At 38.3% G+C, this 21,350-nt stretch overlaps 1 protein-coding gene across 15 annotated transcripts in view; it reads right to left on the bottom strand.

Annotated features, from left to right (window-relative positions):
* AGBL1 (AGBL carboxypeptidase 1) overlaps positions 1-21,350 on the bottom strand; it is a 1,135,995-nt gene that overhangs the window by 458,597 nt on the left and 656,048 nt on the right. For all 15 annotated transcript variants that reach the window (XM_060401589.1, XM_060401588.1, XM_060401580.1 and 12 more), the window contains one exon: positions 5,103-5,266. In XM_060401589.1, coding sequence (XP_060257572.1) covers positions 5,103-5,266 — 164 coding nt within the window. The remainder of the gene's footprint in view (positions 1-5,102; positions 5,267-21,350) is intronic.

Here is a 21,350-nt window from a genome sequence, read left to right as displayed (position 1 = left end):
GGAGAGGGTGGGATGATTTGGGAGAATGACATTCTAACATGTATACTATCATGTGAATTGAATCGCCAGTCTATGTCTGACGCAGGATACAGCATGCTTGGGGCTGGTGCATGGGGATGACCCAGAGAGATGTTATGGGGAGGGAGGTGGGAGGGGTTCATGTTTGGGAATGCATGTAAGAATTAAAGATTTTAAAATTAAAAAAATAAATAAATAAATAAATACAATATCAAAAAATAAAAAAAAAAAAAAAAACAAAGAAAAAAAAAATGGGTCAACAACCTTAAAAGACACTTCACTAAATAAGATATGCAGATGGAAAATAGAGCATACGAAAAGATGCTCCACATTCTATGTCAACTGGGAAATGCAAGTTAAAACAACAATGAGATACCACTGTGCACCTATTAGAATAGCCAAAATAGAGAACACTGACGATACCAGATACTGACAAGGACGCAAAACAATGACACCTCTCTTTCCCGGCCAGTGGGAACGTAAGATAATGCAGCCACTTGGCAAGATCTTTGGTAGTTTCTTACAAAACTAAACATACTCTTACCATACAATCCAGCAATCACACTCTCGGTATTTACTCAAAGTAGTTGAACACATTTCCACACAATATCCTGCACACAGATCTTTACAGCAGGTGTATTCATAATTGCCCACACCTGGAGGAAACCAAGATGTCCTTCAGTAGTGGATGGATAAATAAACTGTTAATATTGTACATCCAGACAATGGAGTGTTATCAAGTGCTAAAAAAAAGAAATGAGCTATAACGCTATGAAAAGACATGGAAGAAACTCAAATATATGTATTTCTAAGAGATAAACAGACAATCTGCGAAGGCTAAATACTGTATGATTCCAACCATAGGATATTTTGGAAAAAGCAAAATTATGGAGACAACCAAAAGGTCAGTGGTTGACAGAGGCTGGTGAAGAGGAAGTGATGAGCAGAGGGAGCACAGAGGCTGTTTTAGGGCAGTGCAACTACTCTGTATGATATATAATGATGGATACAGGTCATTTTACATTTGTCCAAATGCATTAGATGTGTAACATAATGCGTGAACCCTAATGTAAACTCTGGACTTGGGGTAGTAATGATGTGTCGATGTTAGCTCATTGGTTGTCAAACATTTACCACTGTAGTGGGGGATGTTGATAACAGGGAAGGCTATAGCTGTCAAGGGGTAGGGTGCCTCTGGGAAATCTCTGTACCTTCCTCTCAATCTTGTTGTGAATTAAAGTTTCTCTAAAATGTAATACCTAGGGACTTCTCTGGTGGTCCATTGGCTAAGAATCCTCAGTCCCAATGCAGGGAGTAAGTTCAATCCCTGGTCAGGGAACTAAGATCCTGCATGCTGCAAGGGATGGCAAATAGATAAATAAATGTAATTTCTTTTTTTTTTTTTAAGAAGTGTTTATCAAGTTGCAAGGAAAGGAAGTTTTATACATTGTTGTTGAGTGCGTTTTTTGATCAGTTTATTCACATGTAAAAAAAGTCATTTAATATGGCAACCCACTCCAGTACTCTTGCCTGGAAAATCCCATGGATGGAGAAGCCTGGAAGGCTGCAGTCCATGGGGTCGCTAAGTCAGACATGACTGAGCGACTTCCCTTTCACTTTTCACTTTCATGCATTGGAGAGAAATGGCAACCCACTCCAGTGTTCTTGCCTGGAGAATCCCAGGGACGGGGGAACCTGGTGGGCTGCTGTCTATGGGGTCGCACAGAGTCGGACACAACTGAAGTGACTAAGCAATAGCAAATTTCACCAAAATGTTGACAATGATTGTCTAGAGGTAGTTGGATAATGGGTGATTGAAGGCAGAAGTAGGGTTGTATTTTTGTTGTTTGATTTCCAAATTATATTTTCTTAAATATTCAGAAAAACAAAACTGCATTTGTTTTAAATCAAGTATCTATAAGTATTTTTAAAAGTATAGTTAGGTTTTTTAAAGTCTATGAAAGATTTTTATTTTTTCTGTGTTGTTTCATCAAATTAAAGAGAAGATTAAATGAGTTTATATGGATGCTAAGGGGTGCCCTGGTTAATGCAACAGGACTGTAGTTTCAGAAAATAAATGAGATATTAAGCCATTGCTAAGGTTCAGCTTGGAGACTGCACATTCTGTCGTTATTAATGGAAGAACAAATGGAGAGAGGGTAGCTGAACTGAAGAGTGAGAGGCAATGGAGGGATACAAATCGAGATGAACAGTGGCTGACTCCGCAAAACTATTAAATGATTTTGCAAAAGACCTGTCACAATGGATAAACGGTCCCTCCGGAAGAAACAGCTTAGCATTCCTGCAGTGCACACACGATAATTTCCAGGGATGAACCTGAGAGGAACGAGACAGAATGAAGAAAGGCAAGAAGTTCCAAGATGCCTTAACGAGTCTGCAGACATCTCTTGAATGAGCAACTGGGAAGAGAGCTAAAGAAGAAAAACCAAAAACAAAGCGTGCATGTACTTCATTTTCAGCTTCAGTCACTGGGCAAACATCCACCTTTCTGCCCTTTATCCGCTCATGAAAAATGGTGAGTTGTTCTGTGAATGTTGACTACATTCTAATTATTTCTGTGGTAAATGAGGCATGAAACCTATTGTCAAAAAACACGATGCCCACCAGCATACAGCCAGGCTTTATCTTCCCAGTAGATCACTCCTGGGCCTTGTCTAAAGGACCCTCAAAATAACACATGCTCACATATTTTTAAGGCAGCTTTTCAGGTAAATGATTGCCTTTTTTTTTCCTAGCATTTCCTTCTGTGCAAGAAGAATCTTTCTAAGATATATAATCCTATTATATCAAATAAAGGTAACACACCCAAGGAAAAAAGGCAGGCATGGGCCAGGGGGTAGGAAGAGGGCAGCAGAAGTCTCCTGTTTAAAGCATATATAACAAACAGTTACACCCTTTTGTATGATAATAAGAGTCCTGTTACTAACACAATTCCTAGGATTCACTCTGCTGATTATTAAATGTCATGATTTAGTTCTATTCATCGGAAACGAATCAAAGGTACTCAAACAGCTTGCTGCTGGTTTCAAACCAACAAGTATTATTCTTATTCTGTCTCCTCTGCCATCCCTTAATGAATACACACTTACTGGAAGGGATATTTTCTGGGTCAAGACATTCTCACGGTGATTTCGCTCTCAACCAAGTAGTTTTTAGGTCCTCTGTGTAGGAACCATGATTTGCTTTGATCAACCATCTCCATGAGTAGACATACGATACAAATGTTAGGGTGAAATAGGCAGCTTTCATTCTGTTGCTCTCCACCAGATTCCATGCCTCTCAAATTTAATTGAAATCTTTTCAAAACACACAGCTGAATCACATACTATGTGTGGGTATCGTGCCCCGTAAGAAGTTGCCCCAGCGCAAGAAGGGTCAGACTTCAACCTTCAGTATCCTTGGATAGGTTGCAACTGAAAAGTTACTAGTTTGTTGTGTGGAATTACTACGTAGTTATAAGGGATGGCATGGAGGTAAGGTAATGCTCTGCTCTTATGATCACCCATAGAGAAACCACTGCATGCGGAGCCTGACACCAAATTCTTTAGACTTGAATTAGAAAAGGCATTTCTCTGATAGATTTCTTCTTGTTCCAGTTTACAGGCAACTAATCCTCACTGCATTGGATCAAACAGACGGGCACAATCAATTCAGGGAAAGCAAGCAATGCCAGGTCCGCTCAGTCTTTCCTCAGAGAACAGTAAAGGAGACGGGAGGTGGGTGGGGGGAGCCGCCAAGATGGAAAGAAAGAAAGAAAACGCACGCATGTCTGCACCCAAGATAGCTCAGCAAAGGCGAAGACGAAAAGACACGTTGAAATATACATCCTGGCAGATGGAAGCACTCGCTGTCAGAGAAAGAAGCTAAAATACCACCACGATGCCAAACACACCAAGCCTTTGGGCGCTGAGGGGCGTGGAAGGAGCAGGGGCAGACAGAAGCGGTTGTGATGTCAAAACGAAGTCAGTGCAGTGTCTCTGGGGAGGGAAGAGGTCTGGATTTACTTAAGTCTCCAGAGTCTATGATCTATAGCATCATGTGATAAGCAAGTTAATTACTGCACTTAGGTAATTAAATCTCACAGAAAACCAGTGCCTTCTGAAGCATTATGAATTTAAGCTATTAGATCTTTCTAGGCTTGACTGGCCATTTAGTGAGCAGTTACACTGGAATGGCTGCCTAACAGTGGCAGGATGAAAATTCATGAAAATGAGCTGGAAATAAGAGACCTTAATATAAACTGTTTTCTCTCTGCCTTTGGCTGTGAGGATGCTTCCTCAACTATTGGTAGCCACTTCATTCCCCAATGGCTCAATTCCCCTCTACCTCCCTTTGCTTAAAATGTGGGCAGTGACTTATTCCTTCCATCCTCTGATGTTTGTTGATACTCTTTTCTCTCTCTTGGCCATTATATCTCTCTTTCTTCCACCTAAATCCAATTTGCCTACAGTGCAGGGCATCAAAAGGGCTCATGTGGATAACAGTTATCCATCTCCTGACTCATTAACAATCCTCACCATTCTCAGAGACCCATCCTTTCCCTGCCATAGCTGTGAGTCAGGTTCTCGGGCCAGTGTATTCATCAGCATCATGTATTCTGAGACAGAACGTTGCTATTTAAGAATGGGAAGATTAAATCATTTCTTGTCTCCCAGGTGTGCAGATATTAATGATAAGATTGCCTTTTCTGAGCTGACTAATGACTCCAAAATGATACCTGTACACATATAAACATATAACTGTCAAACCATGCATAAGTAAGTGTGTATGTGTGTTGCTAAGCTGCATCTTCTTTGTCATAAGCAAAATTTTATAAAAATACATATTTATAAATATACGTAGCTTTCTATGTGCATTTATGTACAAGTAAGCATCCTCCTCCCTGTCTTCAACAAGAACTCAGGATGTCCCGAGCCTGGCTCCAATAGAACTCTACTGTCTTACCTTCATTTGGCAGTTTCTCCATGTTTTTTTCTTTATCAAACAGCCATAGATCCATGTGACTTTCACTTCTGAGATATTCTCCGATGGATACACAAAGCTTCAAACTGTGAGCAACTTACCTCTGCAGGTAGAAGTCCAGAGACTCTTCCTCAGCATTCAGCAGAGCTGCTGCACGGGTCAGGAGTTGATGGCTGCAGCTTCCAGATTTGAGTTCCAAGACGAGGAGCCCCAAGCAGAACATGGCTCCCATCTCCTCCAGCTCACCGGTACCAAACTGTAGACCCTGCCAGTTAAAGAGAGAAGTCAACAGTGAGAACAGAGCAGAAATGCAGTGAAGACAATCTGTGATTAGGAGGAAGGATTCCTGGATGTACGTCTATCACAGAAATGATGAATTAACAGTATTTGTCAGCCACTGCCCAGTGAGTTTTCTCATGTGCCTTGTGGATCAGTGGTTCTCATCCTGCATAACATCAACCTTAGGGGAGAACCCCCAAGACAATAATGAGTGGTTAGGGGTACTGAAAGGCAGGAGGGTGCTTGAAGATCCAGGAGCCACCCCCCCACACCGACTTCTGATAAAGCAGCAATGGTTCTATCTATATTTTACAAAAGGATTTCACAGCTGAAACAAAAGTTTGTAAACAATCTTACTAAGAGAGACTATAAGTCTGCTTATGCCAAAATATAAAAGAAAGCAATAATAAAAGAGTTTCTTGTAGAAAAAGAATGAGATATCCTTTCTCTCCCATAAATTTACCAACCAATGGAGAATGAAGGAGATCTTTCATGTAAAAACACTAAAACTCAAAAAATAAATAAAAACCACGCACCATTTATTTAGAACCTCATATTCAGCTGCACTAAGATAATGCATGAAAGCAGAGCCGTGACATATACTCTATGATATTATTAACAATTAGCAAGCAACTTGAATGTTGACCATGTGTCATTCTGTTCTGAGCTCTTTTACATGCATTGACTCAGTGAATCTTTACCAAAGTCCTATGAGTTCATCATAGGGTACTGAGCTGAGCTTCCGTGCTTTATAGCAGGTTCCTGCTAGTTATCTGTTTTAAACATGGTAGTGTACATGTGATGAGCTAGATAGGTGAGATGGTTGAGGGGGATCCAAGAGGGACAGGATATATGTATACATATAACTGAACTGGAAAAGGTCAGTTTTCATTCCAATCGCAAAGAAAGGGCAATGCCAAAGAATGCTCAAACGACTGTACAGTTGCCTTCAGTTCACACGCTAGCAATGCAGAGTTCAAAATCCTCCAGTCTAGGTTTCAGCAGTGTGTGAACCGAGAACTTCCAGATGCACAAGCTGAGTTTAGAAAAGGCAGAGGAACCAGAGATCAAATTGCCAACATTCTTTGAATCATAGAGAAAACAAGAGGATTCCAGAAAAATCATGTACTTCTGTGTGATTGACTACACAGAAACCTTTGACTGTGTGGATCACAACACACTGTGGAAAATTCTGAAGGAGATGGGGATACAAGACCACCTTCCTGGCCTCCTAAGAAACCTGTATGCAGGTCAAGAAGCAACGGTTAGAACCAGGCATGGAACAATGGACTGGTTCAAAACTGGGGAAAGGGTACATCAAGTCTCTGTATTATCATCCTGCTTATTTAACTTCTATGCAGAGTACATCATGCAAAATGCCAGGCTGAATGAATCACAAGCTGGAATCAAGATTGCCAGGGGAAATGTCAACAACCTCAGATATGTGGATAATACCACTCAAATGGCAGAAAGCAAAAATGAAATAAAAAGCCTCTTGATGAAGGTGAAATAGAATAGTGAAAAGCTGGCTGAAAACTCAACATTCAGAAACCTAAGATCATGGCAACCAGTCCCACCACTTCAAGGCAGATATAAAGGGAAAAAGTGGAAACAGTGACAGATTTTACTTTCTTGGGCCGCAAAATCACTTCAGACAGTGACTGCAGTTCCAAAATTAAAAGACGCTTGCTCCATAGAAGAAAAGCTATGACAACCCTAGACAGCATATTAAAAAGCACATATGTCACTTTTCCAACAGAGGTCTGTGTCATCAAAGCTATTATTTTTCCAGTATGTATGGATGTGCAACTTGGACAATAATGAAGGCTTAGTGCCAAAGAATTGATGCTTTCAAATTGTGGTGTTGGAGAAGACTCTTGAGAGAGACTTCAAGGAGATCAAATTGGTCAATTCTAAAGAAAATCAACTCTGAATATTCATTAGAAAGAAAGATGCTAAAGCTGACGTTACAATACTTTGGCCACCTGATGTAAGAGCCAACTCATTGGAAAAGATCCTGATGCTGGGAAAGATTGAGGGCAGGAGGAGAAAGGGATGACAGAGGATGAGATGGTTGGATGGCATCATTGACTCAATGGACATGAGTCTGAGCAAACTGTGGGAGACAGAGAAGGACAGGGAAGCCCGGCACAGTTCGTGGGGTCTCAAAGAGTCGGACACAACTTGGTGACTAAACAACAACAACAAAAAGCTGATTCATTTTGTTGTACAGCAGAAACTAACGCAACATTGTAAAGCAATTATATATATATATTTTAAAAAGCCCTATGAGGGGTGTGTGTGTGTGTGTGTGTCTGTTACTTCCGTCGTGTCTGACTCTTTGCAACCCTATGGACTGTATATAGCCCACATGCGGAGCTCTTCTGTCCATGGGATTTTCCAGGCAAGAATACTGGAGTGGGTTTCCACACCTGCCTCTTGGGGATCTTCCCCACCCTGGGGTCAGTCCTGCTTGTCTTATTTCTCTTGCTTTGGCAGGTGGGTTTTCTACCATTAGCGCCACCTGGAGACTCATAAATTGATTCTGACTTAACAACTCAACAAAGTGCTATATGTAGACTGGGAGGAACTCTGTATTACTTGATGAGTAATTACTACTTTATATTAGTACAAAGTGCATGCTTTTTGAAGTTAGATTAAAAAATTCAATTTGAATCCTAATTTATTTTATGAACGTATTATCTTAGAATTGTGAACTTTATTCACCTTGATTTTCTCATCCATAAAAGAGATTATAATTCCTCCCTCCACACACTTAGATGTACCGTGATAAAGAATGTTTCAAAGTCCCCGCAATATTGATCAATTTTATCTCAATTTTTCTTTTCTTCTTCCTATAAAGATATTTAATACAATGGAATTCAATGTAGTTCTGAGGTCTTCATGTTTATAAAACACATTTCACTTACATGAAAAAAAATCAATAATTGAATATTATATTTTTAAAAAAATAGATTTTCCATCCAAAGAATAGTAATCCAGAAGACAGGGATGTGATAGTAAAAATTCTAAAAGATTGGGCTAAGTGTCCCAAGGAAAAATGAAGTTCCAAGTTAGGAAACTATTTCATGAAAGAATTTCTAGGTAAAATAATAAAGAAATGTGTAAAGTCCTCAACTTTATTTCAGCTGTTTAAAAATGTGGCTCACTGCACGTTTGGATACCTGTTTACCTAAAGAAAGGAGACATTACTTCAGAGTTAAGGGAAGTCTGTTCCTCCATAAACAATAGCAGCAGGAGGGGAAAGACAGAAGTTTAACAGGTGATTTTCCTTAGGTCAATCGAGAAGATCCCTTTTCACAAAAAGAGAAAAGATCTCAGTCTCTTTCCAGCTACGGCAGCTCTGCGGTCCAATGCTTTTCCTCCTCCCATTTTCCTGACTGCTCTGCTTCACTCTGTAATGGCTGGCTGGGTCAGGAACAGTGAAGTGGAGGTCAGACCATCCTCCTCCACCCTCCTGCCTTGCTGGTGGCAAAGGGGAATAAACAAGGAGGCTATGAACAAGAATCCAGGCTCTAGGGATAGGCAGCATAACTGATCCACGTGTGTTAGCCCAGCATCCTGTCCAACATATAACAGGTCAGAAGAAAGAAGAGTCCTGGGAGAAATAAATCTCATAGCAGGCACAATATTGGCAGATGAGAGGAAATTTCTACATACAAGTAAAATTCTGCACAACAAGTCAAAAGCATTTTTTTTTACTACCATATCACCTTACTTTTTAGATTAATTTATTTTTAATTGGAGGATAATTGCTTTATAATATTGTGTTGGTTTCTGCCATACAACAGTATGAATCAGGCATAGGTATAGATATATCCCCTCCCTCTTGAACCTTCCTCCCATCTCTCAGCCCTTTAAACCCCTCTGGGTTTTTACAGAGCCCTAGTTTGAGTTCCCTGAGTCATACAGCAAATTCCCATTGGCTATCTATTTTACGCATGGTATTGTATATGTTTCCAGGATACTCTCGCCATTCTTTCCAACCTCTACAATTAAAAAAAAAAAAGAAAGAAAGAAAAAAAAGAATAGCATCTTTATAATGCAAAAAGAGTCTCAGAATAGATATCAGTTCACTTATTTCAGTTAATGGTTAGTAAAATAAAATGACTAGACAAGAAGACATCAAATAAAGTAACTTACAGCATTTATTGACTGTGGGGCCTTGAGGAACACCTGTTCCATTTCACTCTCTACTATGAATCTCACTTTAGTAACCTATGCTTTTTACTCTCAAACAGTATGAAGACCATTTGTTTATCCAAATGGCCTCGTCTTCCATCCTACATTCAGCCTGGAGTGAAAATCTCAGAGGCAAGGACTAAGCCATATATGTTTTTTATATCCCTGGCATGGAACACACAGTTCAGCATATGGTATATCCTCCATATATTATAAATGGGTAAGTGATGGCTATAAATGTGTGGATATGCAGAGGCATGGGTGTGCATCCCTTGGATACTGTTGTATTTGCTGAGTGGAACAGTATTTCTCTGGATAGCAGATATAGGAATGCCTTTAAATTCTGTTCTCCTGTTGTTAAATGCCATGAGCAATTTTTAAAATTTTTTATTTTATTTTTGCTCCAGGAGGTGCATTTACTTCCTGGATACATTTGGGGAAACGGGTAAACAAAATTTAAACATTCTCTTATCTACATCGGTCAGTTACTGTGTACTCACAGCAGTAGTTTTATAGATAAATCTGGCTTTGGGTTAGTTTAAAAGTGTATCTTAGTAAAACAGAGAACCAATTTTCCTCTCCCTAAGCTTAGTTCAATTAATTAGGATTTGTTTTTCAGCAATGACCAAAAGTCTGACTAAAGTGACTTAATCATAAATGGAACTTTAGTTTTTGCATATCATAAGTTTTGGTGGGTATTAAGTTTCTGGCCTTATTTCAGTTGCTTAGCAAAATCAGGGTCATTATATCTGCTATTCTTCTGATTTTCTCATCATGACTGCAAGGTGGCTGCAGTAGCGGCAGCCAGCACATCACCATTCAAGGAAGGAGAAAGAGAAAGTGGTAGGGGAGGGGGAAATGACAGCATATTCTTGCTTATACTTTATCGGTCAGAATTATGTAACAAAGCAAACATCAGCTTTATAATTGTCTGGTAACTAAATAGTTTAGATTGCTCATCCTTTTTAATAAAGATATATAAGACAAGAGAGTGTTAGAAACACGATTGGGAGAGTCCAGCAATGACACACCAATATCCAAATAGCAATGCTGCTAGAAAGTATAGGTCCTTCTTTTTTCAACACATTGGTAAGCAAAACTCACTGGACAGTTCTTTACATATACATATATTTTTAAACTTTTCTTGACAATCTACCCCAAAATAAGTGAAATTCATAACTATATTTGATCCCCAAATTGGCTAGTAGCCTCACCCTCATATAATTTTTCAATATCAACATGGGAAGAATCTTTGTATTACTGTAGAAAATTACTTATTTTAATATTTTAAAATAAGTTTTAAAACAACTTTAAAGTCTAAAATTTAATTTTTTATTTTAATATTTGTGTTACTGCAGAAAATTATATATTGGTAAGACAAATACAGAATCCACGGAAGATAAGTTTATAAAGCATGAATACTGATAAGCAAGATACTTATCAAGATACTGGTGAGCACAGAGAAAAACCAATTAAAAATCAAATATGGGGAAATATTCTATTTCATTACTTAAAAATACTTCTTACACCCTGCAAATTAGTAGATAAACACACTCAAATTGAAAATATTTAGTGCTGACTCTTATGATAAAAGCTGGCACATATCAAAATACAATGACTATTTGATATGATAATATTACTTCTGGGAATTTTTCCTAAGGAACCAATTCTAATAAAAGTGAAGCCATATGCACAAAATGTGTATCATGTCAAAGTTATTCATAATAATTAAAAATTTTTGAGGGAAAAGTCTAAATATCTAATAAGGAAAAATGACTAATGAAATTATAGTGGAATAGATTTTATGAGATATAATGAAGTCACTGAAATAATAATTATAACAATTTGACAATAAGCAATAATGTTTATGATTCAATGATAAGTGTGAAAAGCAAAATACAAAGCACATAATGATGTGATTTCTGGTGAAGATTTAGAAATGAAAACCCCTCACATATACTTTCAGACACTATTGATATGATTTGCCTACAATACACAAACACATAGAGAGGGGTAATATTAATAAAACATCCATGTACAAAATACTTTTAAAAATTATCACTCCCTAGAAAAATGTTTTAAAAGCTATGTAGGACTTCCCTGATGATCCGATCATTAAGAATCTGCCTTCCAATACAGGGTGTGCTCATTAGATCCCTGCTCCCTGAGGATCCCACATGTCACTAAGCAGCTTAGCCCATGCACCACAACTACTGAGCCCCAGAGCCGAAACTACTGACGTACGTGCACCCTAGAGCCTCTTTTCCACAACAAGCGAAGCCACTGCAATGATAAGCCCGCGCACCGTAACTAGAAAGTAGCGCCCATTTGCTGCAGCTAGAGAAAGCCCACATGTAACAGTGAAGACCTGGTGCAGCCAGAAAAAAACAAAAAACTATACATAGCATGTCAATAAACTAGTGTAATTACATTTAGAAATTGTAAGACCTCCTTTCTTTAATATTCTGAAGTACATCAAGATTTATTTCTTTTATGTGTAATTCAGTGACAGTAAAGATTGGTGTCTTTCACTAGTTCTAGAAAAATGTCACCCATTATTTCTTAGAATAATTTACTCCCCCATTCCCTATCTCCTCCAAAACTCTTAACTCTACTTTCATATTTTTATTTCTTTCTATCTCTGTGATTCTGAATATTTTATACAAATACTCCATTTTCATAATTCTCTCTCCAGCTTTATTGAATCATTTTTCTAACATACTCATCTCAAAACCTGTCTCTGAAACACTATAAACATAGTTATTTATATGCTCTACCTGATTAGTCCTAAATATAGTCTTTGTGTGAATCATTTATTGGTTTGATTTTTCTGTTTAATGTCAATAACATAGGCTTGTTTGCTCATTTTATGATTTTCTAAGAATTCTAAATTTGCATATGATTTAATTCAAAGAAAGTCTTTGTGGATTTATTTTTCATGTTCTTGCCTCCAGAAAGATCTTATGCTTGTCTCCCCTAGGCACTTAGGAACAGCCATTAAAGGACCAGTATAGGCTGAAGTTTTGGCTTGAAGCCTTTTGGGCTTTACTGTACAACTGAATTATGCTCCCAGATCTGCTTAAAGGAGGGTTTGTGTTGAGAAATGATGAATAAAAACGTTTCCATTTTTTTCCTGCTCTACCCAAAGCCATGGCCAAAAGACATTCAGGCAAACCTACTTTCTTGCTTTTCACAGATTGTGGTTTCACTAGCTTACTGACTGCAGTTGTCGTTTTTGGAGGATCTAACTTTGTGTGGTTAAGTCTTCAATCAGTCCTCAGATCTTGCATGGGCCTCTCTCTGTGTCCAAAACCCAAGTCATAAGTGAATAGGGATTAATATCTGCCCCCAAAGACCAACAACAATGTCTGGCAAAACCTATCTTTATTTTTAATAAAACTAGACTTCATTAAACACCCTCTATAAGCAAAGAGGGAAGATGTTGCATGCTTCATGCTGCCGTGTGTAAAGATACTACAGTTAAAAACAGTGGCACTCAAAAGACACTACACAAGCTTCATTTTTAAAAATACGATTACTTCCCAAAATGAGAAAAAAATATGGGAGATTTCTTATTTATATCTTGGAAATAATCAAGAGATATCACTACCTTGGTGCAAGGATAGCAAAAAGGAATGATGGGAGACTACGAGGTCAGAAGAAATTGCATGACTGAGATGGAAAATGGCATTTCTACATGACAATCCACATGGAAAAATTTAACACACTATTCAACGCAGAAAATGAAATTAATTTTGTATAAGATAACCTTGAGAAATTTTCCAGCATCTCAAGGGAAAGCTGGATAAACCTGATGAGTTAAATATGTAAACAAGAATCATGGAACAGATTCAGGAAAAGTGATCTTGTATTTTGAGACTAGATAGTATGGAAGTCATAACACACGTCAAGAAAAAGAAAAAGAGAAAAAAGGGATGAGGAGAAAGAAGAAAGAACTTCCTTACATAAAAAAAAAAACAAACTGAGTCTGCAGATCAAACAAGTTCACCAAATATAGGTGCTGTAATTAATTAAAAGAAACCAAAAAAGTATGCGGATCCTTATAAATAAAAATGAAATGGTAAAATTTGCTCACACCAACAGACACAAAAAATAGTAAGGCAATGACATATAGAACTGAGGAGAAAATATTGTGTCTTGAAAAATGTTGTTTACATGTGAGGGCCTTGCAGGAAGATAACCCAAGGAAGAGAAAGAGTTAAATACAGACCACATATTGATAAGGAAAATTGCAGGGACTTCTGTGAGGGTCCAATGGTTAGGACTCCGTGGTCCCAGTGCAGGGGGCGCCGTTCTGATCGCTGGTCAGGGAACTGAGATCCTACATGTCTCCCAGGGTGGCCATACAAATAATCAGAGCTCAAAAATTTCAGAATTTCTTTTCAAATAGTATTATAGCTGTATTGTTTACAATGACCAATACATGGGATGAACCTAAGAATCCATCAGTCAATAACTTGATGAAGAAAATAGGACACAGACATATAGATATGGATCCATCAGGATATTAGTCTCAATAAAATAGAAGGAAATCTTGCCATTTGCAGCAACATGTACAGACATTGAGGGCACTACATTAAGTGAAATACGTTAAGGAAGGACAAACACTGCATGATCTCACTTACATGTGGAATCTACACAAAAAAAAACAGACTGGTGATCACTAAAGGTAAAGAGTGGAAGGTGGGCAACATGGGTGAAGGTGATCAAAAGTTAAAAAGGTCCAATAGTAAAACTGTAAAACGCCCTCATAGTCAACAAAAGAGTCCGTACTTGGGTGCAGTCTCCAAAATGACAGAATGATCTCTGTTCGTTTTCAAGGCAAACCATTCAATATCACAGTAATCCAAGGCTATGCCCCAACCAGCATTGTTAAAGAAGCTGAAGTTGAATGGTTCTATGAAGATTTACAAGACATTCTAGAACTAACAACCCAAAAGTATGTATTTTTCATCACAGGGGACTGGAATGCAAAAGTAGGAAGTCAAGACATACCTGGAGTAACAGGCAGATTTGGCCTTGGAGTACAGACTGAAGCAGGGCAAAAGCTAGCAGAGTTTTGCCAAGAGAACACACCAGTCATAGCAAAAACCCTAATCCAACAACACAAGAGAAGACTCTATGCATGGACATCACCACATAGTGAGTAGTGAAATCAGATTGACTATATTCTTTGCAGCCAAAAATGGAAAAGCTCTATACAGTCAGGAAAGACCAGGAGCTGACTGTGGCTCAGATCATGAACTCCTTATTGCCGAATTCAGACTTAAAATGAAGAAAGCAGGGAAAGTCACTAGACCATTCAGGTATGACCTGAATCAAATCCCTTACGATTATACAGTGGAAGTGACAAATAGATTCAAGGGATTAGCTCTGATGGAGTTCCTGAAGAACTATGGATGGAGGCTCGTGACACTGTACAGGAGGCATTGATCAAGCCATCCCCCAAAAGAAGAAAGGCAAAATGGTTGCCTGAGGAGTCCTTACAAATAGCTGTGAAAAGAAGGGAAGTGAAAGGCAAAGGAGAAAAGGAAAGATATACCCAACTTGAGTGCCAAAGACTTGATGCTTTTGAACTGTGGTATTGGAGAAGAATCTTGAGAGTCCCTTGGACTGCAAGGAGATCCAACCAGTCCATCCTATAGGAGATCAGTCCTGGGTGTTCACTGGAAGGACTGAAGCTGAACTCCAATACTTTGGCCACCTGATGCGAAGAGCTGACTAACTTGAAAAGACCCTAATGTTGGGAAACATTGAAGGTGGGAGAAGGGACGACAGAGGATGAGATGGTTTGATGGCATCATCAACTCAATGGACACAAGTTTGTGTAAACTCCGGGAGTTGGTGATGGACAGGGAGGTCTGGCGTGCTGCAGTCCATGGGGTCACAAAAAGTCAGACACTACTGAGCGACTGAACTGAGCCGAACTGAACCCATTTGAATTCAGAGTTTCAAAGAAGAACAAGGAGAGACAAGAAAGCTTCCCTCAGTGATCAATGCAAAGAAATAGAGGAAAATAATAGAATGGGAAAGACTAGAGATCTCTTCAAGAAGATTAGAGATACCAAGGGAACATTTCATGTGAAGATGGACAAAATAAAGGACTGAAATGGTATGGAACTAACAGAAGTAGAAGATATTAAGAAGAGGTGGCAAGAATACACAGAAGAACTATACAAAACAGATCTTAATGACCCAGATAACCACGATGGTGTGATCACTTACCTAGAGTCAGACATCCTGGAGTGTGAAGTCAAGTGGGGCTTAGGAAGCATCACTGCAAACAAAGCTAATGGAAGTGATGGAATTCCAGCTATGCTATTTAAAGTCCTAAAAGATGATGCAGTGAAAGTGCTGCACCCAATATGCCCGCCACTTTGGAAATTTTAGCAGGGGCCACAGGACTGGAAAAGGTCAGTTTTCATTCCAATCCCAAAGAAAGGCAATGCCAAAGAATGTTCATACTACTGCACAATTGCACTCATCCCACACGCTAGCAAAGCAATGCTCAAAATTCTCAAAGTCAAGCTTCAACAGTACGTGAACCGAGAACTTTCAGATGTTCAAGCTGAATTCAGGAAAGGCAGAGGAACCAGAGATCAAATTGCCAACATTCATTGGATTATCAAAAAAGAAATAGAATTTCAGAAAAAAAAACATCTACTTCTGCTTTATTGATTACACCAAAGCCTTTGACTGTGTGGATCAAGACATACTGTGAAAAACTCTTCAAGAGATGGGAATATCAAACCACCGTATCTTCCTCCTGGGAAATCTGTATGCAGGTCAGGAAGCAAATGTTAAAACTGGACATGGAACAACATACTGGGCCCGAATTGGGAAAGGAGTATGTCGAGGCTGTGTATTGTCACCCTGCTTATTTAACTTATATGCAGAGTACATCATGAGAAACACTGGGCTGGAGGAAGCACAAGCTGGAATCAAGATTGCCGGGAGAAATATCAATAACCTCAGAAAAGCAGATGATACCACGATTGTGGCAGAAAGTGAAGAGGAACCAAAGAGCCTCTTGATGAAAGTGAAAGAGGAGTGAAAAATGTTGGCTTATAGTTCAGCATTCAGAAAACGAAGATCATGGCATCTGGTCCCATCACTTCATGGGAAATAGATGAGGAAACAATGGAAACAATGACACACTTTATTTTCTTGGGCTCCAAAATCACTGCAGATGGTGACTGCAGCCATGCAATTAAAAGATGCTTGCTCCTTGGAAGAAAAGTTACGACCAACCTGGACAGCATATTAAAAAGCAGAGACATTACTTTGCCAACAAAGGTCCATTTAGTCAAAGCTATGGTTTTCCCAATAGTCATGTATGGATGTGAGAACAGGACTATAAAGAAAGCTGAGTGCTGAAGAATTGATGCTTTTGAACTGTAGTGTTGGAGAAGACTCCTGAGAGTCCCTTGGACTTCAAGGAGATCAAACCAGTCAGTCCTCAAGGGAATCAGTCATGAAAATTCACTGGAAGCACTGATGCTGAAGATGAAACTCCAATACTTTGGCCACCTAATGTGAAGAACTGACTCATTTTAGAAGACCCTGATGCTGGGAAGGATTGAAGGCAGGATGAGAAGGGGATGAGAGAGGATTAGATGGTTAGTTGGCATCACCAATTCAGTGGACGAGTTTGAGCAAGCTCCCAGAGTTGATGATGGACAGGGAAGCCTGGTGTGCTGCAGTTTATGGGATCACAAAGATTCAGACACAAATGAGCCACTAAACTGAACTGAATTGTAAAATAAATGTTATAAGGATGTTTTGTACAACGTGGTGATTATAGTTAATACTGTATCGTGTATTTGAAAGTTGCTAATAAACCAAAGCATAAAAGTTCTCATCATTTATACACACAATAAAATTGTATGTGTGTTTGGTGACGAATATTAATGAAAGGTGATGATCATTTCTCGGTCTGTACATATATCAAATCACTATGTTGTTCTGCTGAAAGTAATATAATGTTATATGCCAATTATAACTCAATAAAAAGTTGGAAAATATTAGCATAACCCTAAATTCAAGAAGCTGACCTTTATAGCATGTAAGTAATGCAGTAAGACAAATAATTAATTATGTAGCCTAATCTAGAAAGTATTTTTCTGAGAATGACATGTGGTTGGTGTTATTTGAAAATCTACTAACATAAATGTTAATGAATAGAGATCAAAAAGCAGAGGAGAATAGAAAAAAAATAAACAGGACTTTTGGATATATGTATCCATTTCAGATACAAATCTCAGTTTACGAGCTAACAGCACTTACTAAACATGAGAGGGCAGCATGGTGGGTATTAACACAGGCCCTGGGGCTCACATTGCTAGTGTCTTAGTCTAGTGCTATGCTAACTGGGGATGTACCTGGCAGGCAGATGAATCTGTAGCCGATTATACAGCTACAGTATACTGCTGTATGCAAGACATGTATAACGGAAAATCATTCTAACATCTATCATGTGCCTCTGAATTTCTAATCTGGGAATAATGCAATTAACTAAAAATCAATCTCAGTGCCTCAATTTTCTAATCTGTAGAATGGGAATAATAATAACAATCATTAATGATAATAATAATAATATCACTATCTACCTCATGGAACTCCTGAGATAATTCAAGGAGTTAATATATATTTTAAAAACTTGATTTAATAGATGGCCCATGTCTCATTATACAAGTATTTATAACAGCAAATTCATACATGAAAGTGTAGTTGCTCAGTCATGTCCGACTCTTTGCAACCCCACAGACTGTAGCCTACCAGGCTCCTCTGTCCATGGGATTTTCCAGGCAATAGTACTGGAGTGGACTGCCATTTCCTTCTCCAGGGGATCTTCCCAACCCAGGGCTCAAACCCAGATCTCCTGTATTGTAAACAGACGCTTTACCATCTGAGCCACCAGGGAAGTCTTTCTAACATGGAACCAATAGTCAAAATTATACTTGGCATACACAGTCCTTCTTAAAACTATTGCGTACTCTCACTACTGTTATTTACCAATATCCAACATGTTCCAAACAATTCAGTAAGATAAGAAAAATTAAATCATACATTTTAGAAAGGAAGAAAGCACATTATCATTATTTGAAGACTGATTAGGTACTAAAACAAACAAAAGGAATCAACTGAAACAGAAAATCTATTAGATAGAAGGCAAGAAATGAGTAAGTAGACAGGTAACAAATTAAATATACAAAAATCAATTTTCTTTCTATGAACCAGCAAAATAAATTATTAAGTATAATAAAAATTCTATCACAATAGCAACACAACTATAAAATATCTAGGAATGGAATTAATAATAAATACCCTAAGGATTATATGATAAATCTCAGGAATTTACCAACAGATAAAAAAGAAAAATTTGAAGAAATGAAGGAATATACTGAATTCTGGGAAAGCAGGGCCCAATAGCATGCAATATCAATTCTCCTCATATTAGTCTATAAAAGCATAGAAAATCAAAACAGCAATGGGGATTTTCAGACTTGGCAAACTAATTCCACTTTAGAAGAATACATGGCAAAAATATCCAAGAATCATTTTGGAATAAAGAGTGAAAATAATAATGAGGGTTTTCCTTTACAGATAAGCAAAAGATCTTACATATTTACAATAATTTACTGTTATGGCTCAGGCTGTAAAGCGTCTGTCTACAATGTGGGAGACTCAGGTTTGATCCCTGGGTTGGGAAGATCACCTGGAGAAGGAAATGGTAATCCACTCCAGTACTATTGCCTGGAAAATCCCACGGACAGAGGAGCCTGTAGGCTACAGTCCGTGGGGTCGCAGAGAGTCAAACACGACTGAGCTGCTTCACTTCACTGTTATGATATTGATGCAGAATATGGCAGTAGATCAAGGGAAGAATGCAGAAAGCCCCCAAACCTTGGAATATGTGAAAATTTGCACATGATAAGAAGCTTTCCAAGTCACAAGAAAATGTACTATTTGGAGCTAAAACAAAGACAACTGATTAATATTTCAGGCAAAACTTTTCCCACAAATATAAAATTTTTATTTTGATTAAAAGGCTAAATATTTAAAAATCAAACAACAATACAGAAAAAAATACACATTTTATGTTTATCACCTCCAGACCCGGAGAAGGTCTTTTAATATATATCTGCAAAGAAGAAACCATAAAGGAAAATATTAGTGATTGAACAAATAAAATATAAAAATATGTAAATTGCCAAAAATATTACAAAAGAAACATGATTTTAATAAAGGGAAAAATTAGCTCTCTTGATACAAAATACAAATTACTATACTATACTATACTATAACATAGCATGATTTGATTTTCATTTCAGGTTTAGCCTTGATCCCAAAATTGTACTGATTTGCTGGTACAGATCTATAAATTGGCAATGTCATTGCTAGTTACCAGCGGAAGTGCATATAGATGCAGTATTTCCAAAGGACGATTTGAAAATGCATCCTTAAGAATGCTTAAGCTCTTGGAGTTAATCCAAATCCCAGAAATCAATATTAAGAAAACAATCATAAGACAAACAATAAGAAATTCCTAAATAAGCATTAATATATCACTAGTCAAATAAGCTTGTGTATATTCATATCATGGAATATTAACATTATGTGTTTTGAATACGCAACTTCATGGGGATAATTTCACAATTTAGTTTAAGCATCTCTGGAATGTTTAAATTTCCTTCTTTAAAAAATTTTTATTTTATTTTTGACTATAGCTGATTAGAACAACAGACTGCTTCCAAATCGGGAAATGAGTACATCAACACTGTATATTGTCACCCTGCTTATTTAACTTATGTGCAGAGTGTATCATGAGAAACACTGGGCTGGATGAAGCATAACCTGGAATCAAGATTGCTGGGAGAAATATCAATAACCTCAGATACATAGATAACACCACCCTTATGGCAGAAAGTGAAGAACTAAATAGCCTCTTGATAAAAGTGGAAGAGCAGAGTGAAAAAACAGGCTTAAAACTCAACATTCAGAAAAACAAGATTATGGCATCTGGTCCCATCACTTCATGGCAAATAGATTGGGAAACAATGGAAACAGTGACAGACTTTATTTTGGGGGGTTCCAAAATCACTGCAGAGAAGGCAATGGCAGCCCACTCCAGTATTCTTGCCTGGAAAATCCCATGGGCAGAGGAGCCTGGTAGGCTGCAGTCCATGGGGTCGCTAAGAGTCGGACACGACTGAGCGACTTCACTTTCACTTATCACTTTCATGCGTTGGAGAAGGAAATGGCAACCCACTCCAGTGTTCTTGCCTGGAGAATCCCAGGGATGGCGGAGCCTGGTGGGCTGCCGTCTATGGGGTCGCACAGAGTCAAACATGACTGAAGTCACTTAGCACCAAATCACTGCAGATGGTGACTGCAGCCAAGAAATTAAAAGATGCTTGCTCCTTGGAAGAAAAGTTATGACCAACCTAGACAGCATATTAAAAAGCAGAGACATTACTTTGCCAACAAACATCCATCTAGTCAAGGCTATGGTTTTCCAGCAGTCATGTATGGATGTAAGAGCTAGACTATAAAGAAAGCTGAGTGCCGAAGAATTGATGCTTTTGAACTGTGGTGTTGGAGAAGATCCTTGAGAGCCTCTTGGACTGCAAGGAGATCCAACCAGTCCATCCTAAAGGAAATCAGTCATGAATATTCACTGGAAGCACTGATGCTGAAGCTGAAACTCCAAGACTTTGGCCACCTGATGACAAGAGCTGACTCACTTAAAAAGATGCTGGAAAAGATTGAAGGTGTGAGGAGAAGGGGACAACAGAGAATGAGATTGTTGGATGGTATCACCGATTCAATGGACATGAGTTTGA

The sequence above is a fragment of the Ovis aries genome, chromosome 18 (genome assembly GCF_016772045.2).
Source record: "Ovis aries strain OAR_USU_Benz2616 breed Rambouillet chromosome 18, ARS-UI_Ramb_v3.0, whole genome shotgun sequence".
Taxonomy (NCBI): Eukaryota; Metazoa; Chordata; class Mammalia; order Artiodactyla; family Bovidae; genus Ovis; species Ovis aries.
This window is presented reverse-complemented; position numbering and strand designations above follow the sequence as displayed.